At 31.3% G+C, this 10,551-nt stretch overlaps 1 protein-coding gene across 1 annotated transcript; it reads left to right on the forward strand.

Moving 5' to 3' along the window:
• Positions 1-3,477: 3,477 nt before the first annotated feature.
• Positions 3,478-9,173, forward strand: LOC107938654 (dual specificity protein kinase shkD). The gene is made up of 14 exons (XM_041090066.1): positions 3,478-3,548; positions 3,634-4,038; positions 4,229-4,646; positions 4,734-5,328; positions 5,512-5,552; positions 6,443-6,511; positions 6,647-6,747; positions 6,889-6,967; positions 7,146-7,244; positions 7,605-7,673; positions 7,773-7,822; positions 7,955-8,036; positions 8,244-8,338; positions 8,668-9,173. The coding sequence occupies exons 2-14, from the start codon at positions 3,650-3,652 to the stop codon at positions 8,792-8,794; spliced, it is 2,214 nt and encodes a 737-aa protein (XP_040946000.1). The 5' UTR covers positions 3,478-3,548; positions 3,634-3,649; the 3' UTR covers positions 8,795-9,173.
• Positions 9,174-10,551: the final 1,378 nt, after the last annotated feature.

The raw sequence follows: 10,551 nt of genomic DNA on the forward strand, positions 1-10,551 counted from the left end.
ATTCTTTTGATCTCAGAAAATTCTCCATTAACATTTGCCAATGGTCATAATGACCATCAAAGCGAGGAATCACTAGTTGTACAAAACTGTCAGAGGCCATTAGTATTAAATAAAACCAAGCTCTGATACCACTGTTAACAGTAAAGAATAACAAAGTTTCAAGTAAAATAGAAGAGATGAGAGGAAGTGAAAATATTCACATCAACTTTATTCAGCAAGGAAACCTATAAATAGGCAGTACATATAACAAATGAAAGCTAAAAATTAGCAACTAGAAGAGAAAATCGAAACTGCAACCTAATAACTAAGGAAGTGATTGCATGAATAACAACTTTCTAAGGATTAGGATATTAGCAATAGACTAGAAGAATTGACATTATTACTTTTACTTAACAAAAATTTAGATAAATCTAGACGTCAGTTTGTCTAAATTTATTTTAGACATACATTTTTTTTAATTTTATATTTTGATAATTTAAAAAATTATAATATAAAAAACTTTATTTTTTATTTCACATGCATAATTAATATGGACAAACAGATGTTCTGATTTAGATGAATCTAGATATCCATTAGTCTAGATTCATTTTGGACGTGCATTTTTTTAGTAATTTTATATTTTTATAATTGTAAATAATAATAATACAAAAAAATTGATATTTATAGAAACATTTCTATATATTTTTAGAATTTTATAGAATTTCATGTTTTAATTTCTAAGAGTACAACATATTTTCTATTAGATACTAGATAAACGGATGACAACAACTGTGTTGCTCCTAAAAGATTCCACCTTGATGTCTAAAGAGGATCACCGCCGAATATTGAGAGGAAGGGTGCGTTCATTTGTACAATGTAACATCGCCGATTCGACTTTTTAGAATTTTATGATTTGTTTTAAAAACGTATAATTATAATTTTAAAATTTCTTTTATAATTTTAGCAAATAAATTACCAATTTTAAGATTTTTTTAATATTTTTATATTTGAATTTTTTAGAATAATTGTTAAAAAATATTTAAATGTATTAAAAATGATATTTTAGCTATAATTTAAGAGTAAAATTAGTTATTAACCCATCGAGATAACGTATCATATTATCATTTTATTAAGGAAGTAATAAATGAATAACCAAAATGCAAGAACTTGATAACGCGACTAGTATGTAACTTTTGAAAGTTGCATGTCCAAAATGTAATTTTAATCAAAATTTAGTGACAATTCATGTAGTTTACAAAACTTTTATTACTTAAATGAGCTTGTTTATGCTTTTTTTTTCTATCATTGTTAAACTACTCATAACTCTCCCGGATCATTAAATTGGAGGATATATTAAATTTATTTATATTTTACACATCAATTTTCAAATAAATAAAGATAGTTATTTTATTTTATTTGAAAAATCTAATTGTTAAATATAGATTCACTATTATAAAAATATTTAAAGCCAAGAAAAAGTAAAGTTCAATATGTAAAACAAGTAAGCTTAAATTAATATATAATTATTAAAATTAATAATTTAATACAAAATTATAAATGATGAGTTGAAAAGATTATTTATACTAAGAAAAGCGGTTTAAGAATTTAACCTTAAAGAGTTGAAAATTGAGTCAATGGTTGATTTATGATGCGTACCTCATAATCTATATAATTATATATAAAGTCACGTGTAACACTATGGTTCATTTTTTTCATATAAAAAATAGTTAAATTTTAAATTTTTTAAAATTTGAAATTTAATTTATATATTTTAATTTTTAATATAATTTAGTTTTTAGTTTTTTATAATATTATTAATTAGTTTAAATAAATAATAAATTTAATATTTTAATTAAAATGTTACATGATTTTATATAATTTAAATGTTCATCGAGATTAACCGTGGTTTTCAATTTCTTTTACATTTACCTTACTTTTTTTTCTCACATTATAAAAATAAATGGTCAAATTTTAGTTTAGCCCATGTACTATATTGAAACTTGAGATTTAATCTATAAATTTTAATTCTTTACATCATTTGATTTCTCTACTTTTATAACGTGAGTAGTTAGTCTAAATAATTAATATTGTTAACTATTTAAATCAAAATCTTGAGGCAAAGTTTTCTTAAAAACATTATTCTAATAGGAAACAATTATTTTTTATCATGACAAGTTTAAATGTGTGTTATTAAGAAAAAAACCTAATCAGCATTTTCAACATTATTTTATTATTATATAAGTATCGAGTGAATTTTTTTTAATTTCAAAATATCACATTAAAAAATTTAATAGTGATAACAATTGAACTTAAATTTTTAAATTAAAAAAGCAGAAACAATAAACTTTTAAAAGTAAAAATTTGAGGGACTAAATTCTCAAAATACAAAATATATACAAATTTAGAGAAAATTTTAATATTCAAAAGTTTTACTTTATAATTTAACAAAAAAATAAATAATCAAACTATTTCTTAAAAAATTTAAAAATCAAATTTAAAGTTATCAATCTCAACTTTAAGGTTAACCCACCAATTAATTTACTACAAAATATTAAAAAAATAAAGAAATCATGTGAATAAGCCAATGTTTAGAAAAATGATAGGAATAATTTTTTTTATAAAAATACCTCCAATTAAAAGCGTTTTCAAATAATTTGCAAAATAAAGCTTCTAACATATTTCTGTAATTTTTCCAAACATTAGCCTATTCACATAAATTTTATTTTATTTTTTGGGGATTTTTTTAGTAAATCAGTCAACCCACCCACTCCCTCCCAAACTGTCTTCAATTAAGCCCCCTAAATTAGCAACAAAAGGTATCTGAATTTAGCGAATTTAAACTTTGGAAGTATCCAAAAAACCGAGGGTGGAAGTACCCTTTCTTCAAGCCTTTTAACTCTAAGCGGAAAAGTGAAAGCCGAAATCCTGACTAAAACAAGGAGAAAACACCCCACTAATTAGATCGTGTAAATAAACGCGCCACATGAATTGGACCTAACGTAAAAACCCATCGCTTTCACTAGGTTTATACTAACCACGTGAGTTAATAACGCGTGAAAGCTCACCCATGATCTTTGCTGTATTTAAGCATTTGGTCAAAAGATAGTTTAACTTTGACTTATTTAACTATTTATTATCTAAAGGCTGATTGACATGCTTACGCATTTCAAATTAATTCAGAAATTATTAAAAAATCTATTTTTTATAAAATATTATTATTATAAATAACAAATATTATTCTTGAGAATTTTTTATTTTATGTAAAAATTTAGAAAAATTCAAAAATTATATATAAATTATATTTAACACAACTTAATTTTAAACAAAAATATTATTATAATAATATTAATTATCATTAAAAAAATATTTAAAAGAAATTGTATATTAATCTTTTACAGGAACAGGTGTCGGACACCAACTTAACTCACCAAACAGTTTAAATTCATTTGATAATTATGAAATTAAAAAATAAATAAATAAATAAACCGCCAACAGGAAGAAAAAGGAAACGGGTGGAGTTCTCTGAGTTTTGGCTTCCTTAACAGAGGAGAGTGTTGAAGTGGAAGAAGGTGATAAAAAAAATCTTTGAATTTTAATTTATTTAATTGTCAAAGCTTTGAAGCTTCGCGTGTTTTTCAAATTGGTTGTGTAAAGGAAGGGAAAGCAAACAATGGAAACGCCGCAAGGGGAGGAGCTCTTGAGGAAGATCCAAGAACTGGAAGTAGGGCATGCGCATCTCATGCGAGAAATGTCAAGGTTAAAACAATCCGGTGGTGAGTCAATTCACGACTCAACTAGTCGAGGATCCCACCGTACTTCCCCTCAACGGCCGTTATTTCTCGGGGACGCGTTGGCTGCTGCCGGTTCTGGTTCTGTTCGACTTCCGTCGCAAATAGAGAGCGGGAGCTGCGGCACCTCAAATGGCCACGGAGGAAGAACAAGAACCGGGAATTCATGGACAGCGGCCGCTAATTTGACTAACAGTCAGTTTTTAAATATTTTACAGTCTATGGGACAATCTGTTTATATATATGATCTTGGAGGCCGTGTATTCTATTGGTAAGTTTAAACTTCAAATAGGGTTACTTTCTTTCCTTTCTTCTTCTTCTTCCTTTTCAGTTGCAATGTTCGTGATTTTTTTTTCTAAACTAACGATATGATTTAATCTTGTTTCTTAGTATACAAGGTAAAGATTGTCATCTCTGTAGGGTTATTTTTCTTAAAATTTTGTGTGTCTGTGTTTTTGCAGGAACCGAGCTGCTGAAAAACTTTTTGGTTATTCAGAAGCAGAAGCTTTAGGACAAGATATTATTAAGCTTGTTTGTCAACCTAAGTATTTCAGGATTGCAGTTAATATAGTTCATCTGGTTACTGCTGGGGAGAGTTGGGCTGGGTTGTTTCCTATTAAGAATAGAATAGGGGAGAATATTTCTGTAGTTGCAACTGTTACTCCTTTTTATGATGAAAATGGTTCTGTGGTGGGAATCACTTGTGTGACCTGTGATTCGCGGCCTTTTCAACAAACCAAGTTTGAATTTTCAGCTGAAAGGCAACCGGAAGGAAATTCTTCAGCTTTTACCCGGTCTAAAAACGCCATCACGGTTAAACTTGGTCTTGATCCTCAGCAGCCTCTGCAAGCTGCAATTGTATCAAAAATATCAAATTTGGTATTATTAGTTTCTTAATTCTTTATATATGCTTATTTTTGGTTTCTTTTGTTTTGATTTGGCTGATTCACTAGTTAACCAAAGCAGGCGTTCAAGGTGAGCAACAAAGTGAAATCCAGAATTAGGACAGGCGAGAATCGTGTTGATCCTTATGATCATAAAGAAGACGTAACTCACAGTAGAGTCTGTACATCTAAGGGAGATATGCGGCCACCCACCCATGGTGTACTTTATCCTTTTGATAACGAGTCCACTGTAATGAACTCTATAGATTTTGGTGATGAGAATGAAGGAAAACCTGCAATCCAAAAATTTACGACCTTTATAGCTCTGACAGGGATATCTTTGCCTTGGAAAGGGAACAGTCAAGAAGAATCAGAGGCCAAGACTACTCATTCCATAAGGCCTTGTGAGGGTAATGATCAAGAGAATGAAACATTTCTGCTAAAGGGCCCATATTTGGGTACAAAACCAGAAGACCATATTAATAAGTACGGTAGACCTATCAACAATGACGCATCAGGTTCTTCATCATCTTCTGCTAATGTTAACAGCACAAGCAGTACCAGCAGCTCGGGGAGTACTGGTGGTAGTCCTGTTAATAGAGTTGATATGGACACTGACTGTGTAGATTATGAAATCTTGTGGGAAGAGTTGACGATCGGAGAGCAAATTGGGCGAGGTAATTTCCTTCAGTTAACAGCAACTGGGAGACATGAAGGAATTATGAACTTGTTTATAACTGGAGAGCAATTACTTTATGTTAAAACTCTGTACTGGTTCTACTTCATTCTTACTTGATTTCGTGGGTAATATCACAACATGAATTATTTAAGTACTTAATTCTCCTTTGCTTTCCTTGTAGGTTCTTGTGGAACGGTATATCATGGTCTGTGGTATGCATCAGTATGTTCTCTTACTCCTTTCACTGCCTTATTTTTTGGGAGGATAAATAAACACATTCTTGATGGTACTATATGGTGTTGAGTTCGTATAAATTGGAAAATTGGTGACACACCCATCAGCCAATTGTTCTATACGGTGTTGAGTATTATAGGTTCGTCACCTACATTGATCCCTAAGTCTAATATAGCCAATGCAATATGAAAAATCTGGAGTTCATTTCGGGATCTTATGCCATACTTGCAGTCCATTCCGGTTAATGGAAGCCATGATGTCATTGATATACATAATTAAGTTTTTTAGGGCTAGTTTAGTAATGCTTTTAAAAATGCTTTTAAAAAGTGATATGGAGAAGTGCTCTTGAAAAATTTAAGTTTAAAATTTAAATGTTAACATTACTATTAAAAAGTGCTTTTGGAAAATAAAATGTTTAGACATATTATTATCATGTAACAAACATGCATTTAAATAATATTTAAATTAGTTAATATTATTATATTTTAGTAAGAATACAAAAAAATTATTATAACTTCTTGTTAATAATTTAATATATGAAATATAAATTTTAAATATTTTTAAGCAATAAATATTAATTATTTATAAAATTTAATTAGAATATATAAACTATATTTTAAATATTTAAATATAACAATTAAATATTTGTAATTAATATTTTAAAAAATACTTTTTTATTTTTAATTAATGATTTTAATATATTTACAATTAAGCACGAAAAAAATAAAAATTACTATGTTTATTGAAAGGTGAAAAAATAAATACACCAAAACTACTTTTAAAAAGTCAAAAATTTCAGCTAAAATGGTAGGAAGCGTGAAAAAAAATGTAAATCACCTAACTATTTGTGGAAATCAACCATTTTCATGTTATCGCAGGATGTTGCTGTCAAGGTATTCCCGAACCTGGAATATTCAGATGATGTCATACATTCTTTTAGACAGGAGGTGTGCTTTATTGTAAAATTACATTTAAATTGCTTTACAGTCGCCAACTGGCTAAGATAACTGCATTTGTTATCGTTTTGAGTTACTTTCCTCCTCTTCTAATTCTGCTCTGACTATTTCCCTTCTGCTTTGAAGGTTTCTCTGTTGAAAAGACTGCGGCATCCAAATGTTCTGCTGTTTATGGGAGCTGTCACTTCACCTCAACGTCTCTGCATTGTTACTGAATTTCTTCAACGGTTCGATCTCCACCTTTAGAAATTCCTTTTTGGATTTATGGAACATTAACATTGCATATCTATTGTTCTTTGAAACAGTAGATTTGTTGGTTTGATTTACTTCAACGTTAATGAATGGTTATTTATATTTTATCGATGTAGTGGGAGTTTGTTTCGATTGCTACAGAGGAATGCTGCAAAATTAGAGAGGAAACGGCGTGTTCATTTGGCTTTGGATATTGTGAGTCTCAAGTAGTTTTGGGTTCTCTTTTTTTTCTGCAACTTCGTGATGTTCCTCAAGTTGTGGTGGGTGTACGTAGTGCCATCACACGCCAATCTGCATTTTTTTAATCTATTCTTGTTTGCACCGCTGGAGTGCCCTGCCCTCATTGATTCATCTTATTGATTGAACTGCTAAGGCACGAGGCATGAATTATCTTCACCATTGCAATCCGACTATCGTTCATCGTGATTTGAAGTCTTCAAATCTCCTAGTTGATAAGAATTGGACTGTGAAGGTTTGCTTTAGTTTTGTGCATCTGTTTTAATTGGAATTGGGGTTAAGTTAGAATTTTTTTAGGTACCAAAATTAAATTATATATTTTTATGATATTATAAATATAATTTCATTTTTTAATAGCTTATATTTTATAATTTTTAAAAGAATAAATTAAATTTTATTATTTTTAGATCAAAATATATTTTTTATTATTAATTTAAAATTTTATAAATCATAAAAAATTTAAATGAAAAATCTTTTATTTTAAGGGGATCTGTGCCTCTACAAACCCGGCTCCGACCCTGATTGGAAATATAGTTTCAGTTTTGCATCAGGGTTTCGAAGATTCTTGTTTTAGGGCTACCTTTTATTTGACCAGGTTGGCGATTTTGGTTTGTCACGTCTCAAGCATGCAACGTTTCTCACTACTAAGACTGGGAAAGGAACGGTATTGACTGAAACTTGTAGTTCATCGAAAATATTAATCTAAGTCTAAATCATTGTGAGAGGATGCATAACTTAATAGTTTGGTTGAATTTTCTTGTAGCCTCAATGGATGGCGCCAGAAGTTCTTCGCAATGAACCTTCCGATGAGAAGTATGTTGCAAATGACTCTTCTCCTCTCTTTTTCACTTCACACAACATATCCCCATCCCAGAGCCCAATCGCGTTCACCATTTTTATTCTCTGCCGACTTTATATTTCTTGTTCTTTCTTGGAAACACATAGGTCCGATATTTATAGTTTTGGAGTCATATTATGGGAACTTGCTACTGGGAAGATACCTTGGGAGAATCTCAACTCAGTGCAGGTATAGTTCTCAACTTTTTATTTTAAAAAATGCAAGATATTTGCATGCGAAGTGTCTATCATCATCAATCCATCTGCATCTCTTCTAAAGAGGTGATCCTATGTTGGATCCCATCTTTGAGTCGTATTTTCACTTTATAAAGTACTTAGCATTGCAAGTCTTGTAGCTCTGCATATATGAACAACAGTGTGTTTAGCATACTTGTAGGTAATTGGAACTGTCGGGTTCATGAACCAACGACTTGAGATTCCGAAGGATTTAGATCCACTGTGGGCTTCGATAATAGAGAGTTGCTGGCTCAGGTGGGTTATCTCCTCGTAACGTTTTCATGTTTGGTTTCAGTTTTTTTAGATCCGAGCTGTAGCATACCGCTACATAAGTTAATTCAATATTATGAACCACATACCATTACAAGCCTCAAGCATCGCGTGATATTTTTATCAAATTACGTACGATAAGATGTGATGACCTAATTATTTAAGAACCATTTACACAATCGGCTTTGGTAGTAGTTTAGTTATAATTTTGATCCGATTGTCTTCAGGATTAAAGCAAACTTTGTTTCTCCTCTAGTCATTGTAATTTTCAATTGTGATCTGACCTATGAAACTATAACTTTTTCCGAAACCAGTGATCCTCGAAGTCGGCCAACGTTTCTGGAACTGATGGACAAGCTTAGAGAGCTTCAAAGACGATGCGCCATCCAACTTCAGCAAGCCCGTAACTCGGCTGGAGACGGCTCTCAAAAGGGATCATGAATCAAATCCAAGTGTTTTTGGATTCATTTCTTCCCTCGGCAAAAGCTCTCGATTGATTGAAGCATGGGCATTCTTTTTGCTAACATTTACACTCAATTGCCGGTTGTTGAATGCAGAATTGACACCTAGACTTGCGACATTGGCGATGAAAATCTCAGGCTGGACAAAGATGAAAAGGAGACGGTACTTACCATGTGAGCAAGCCCGAGCTTAATGGTGATTGGATTGGTTGTTAGTAAATGTCGGTTGTTCTTTTTCATGTCAGCTTGGATTTTTTTAATATTATTTGATTCGCAGGGAATGTCAATAAAGGCATATTAGATATATATTGTGAATAATCCTCTTCTATATTGGAATTTGTAGTGAGCTTGGGGATAAACCCGGCTAAGTAAGAAATAAGTAAAATAATGAAGAAAATTGAAAATATCGAACACAAATATTTTATGTGAAAAATTTTTCTAAAGAGGATAAAAATCACAGGTAAAGATAATTTCACTAAAACGAAAAAAAATGAAGAGTATAAAAAATGAAAATAAAACTAAACTCTGAAACCAGAAATAAGAACTCTGACAATGTAAACACAAAATTCTCTAAAAACTTGTAAAAGTTAATACCTAAATGTGTAATGAGGTTATCTTTCTAGGGTGGAAAATGGTCTATTTATATGCTAAATTTGTAGGTCGACTAATTTTAAAATAACCTACATTAATCAAAGTTTAAGTGAGAAATTAAAAACAGAGTTTAACTGAGAGAAGAAAAGTAAAAAAATACAAGGTATAACTTCACAAATCTCCACCTTGACCCGTATTTCTATAACGCCTTCTTTACCAAAGCCCACCACAGGCTTTTCTCGAATTATGCAGGATATTAACTGAGTCGAAGTTATGCTTAGAAGCTAGAAGACTTCTAGTCTTTGACTTGTGCATTGCCAAATCAAAATTAACCCGGGTTTGATTTCCACGGATACAGTGCCCTATCTTTCAAAACCTTGCATCCAAAAGAGAACCTCTCTTCTACGAAAAGGTCATACATTTTCCCCTTCTATGACCAAGTTGTCTTCGCTTCAAACGAGTCGACTTCAACTCCTTAACAGATGAGGGACATCTTATTTCACCGGTAATCGTTAATCATTCCAAAACGTAAAGATTACAAATCATTTTACCTTTCATCCAAACGAGAGCCCCACAGGATACCTTAATGTCACTTGACTCAATGTTAATTTTATAACCCTTTGAGTCCAAATTTCCTAAGGAGATGAGATTTTTTTTTAAGTCAGAATGCTTGACATCTGATAGTGTCCTAATTGTCTCATCATGCATCCCAATCTGAACAGTACCAAATCTCGATCTTACTAGGTGAACCATTTCTCATGCACACAGCTCCACCTTCAACTGAATTATATGTGGAGAACTAGTCTCTGTAGAGACACATATGTAAACAACACTACGAATCCAGGATCCACTCAGACATAATCTCAGAGTTTTCACTTGTTGACACCAACAAGAATCATCACCCTTGTCATTGACCAAATTAGCACCAACTAAATATTCCTTGCTGTTCTCAGTAGCCCCTTTTATTTTGCAATTTGTAACAATCTGCCTTGACATGACCTAACTTCTTACTATAGCGACATCTCTTGTATAGCTTTGTTGATGCTACCAAAATCGAGGCTTGCCTATCTAACTTGCTATCCAAACCAAACTCATTTTCAAGTTTGTCTTTACTCAACAGATGACTCTTCACATCCTCAAATGAGA

The sequence above is a fragment of the Gossypium hirsutum genome, chromosome A02 (assembly GCF_007990345.1).
Source record: "Gossypium hirsutum isolate 1008001.06 chromosome A02, Gossypium_hirsutum_v2.1, whole genome shotgun sequence".
Lineage (NCBI taxonomy): Eukaryota > Viridiplantae > Streptophyta > Magnoliopsida > Malvales > Malvaceae > Gossypium > Gossypium hirsutum.

What these genes read in the sequence shown, in the direction of transcription:
- LOC107938654 (XM_041090066.1), top strand. Translation starts at nt 3,650, where the DNA reads ATGGAAACGCCGCAAGGGGAGGAGCTCTTGAGGAAGATCCAAGAACTG. An exon ending in GTTACTGAATTTCTTCAACG is followed by an intron (nt 6,748 to 6,888) that starts GTTCGATCTCCA and finishes TTATCGATGTAG; the next exon opens with TGGGAGTTTGTTTCGATTGC. An exon ending in CTAAGACTGGGAAAGGAACG is followed by an intron (nt 7,674 to 7,772) that starts GTATTGACTGAA and finishes ATTTTCTTGTAG; the next exon opens with CCTCAATGGATGGCGCCAGA.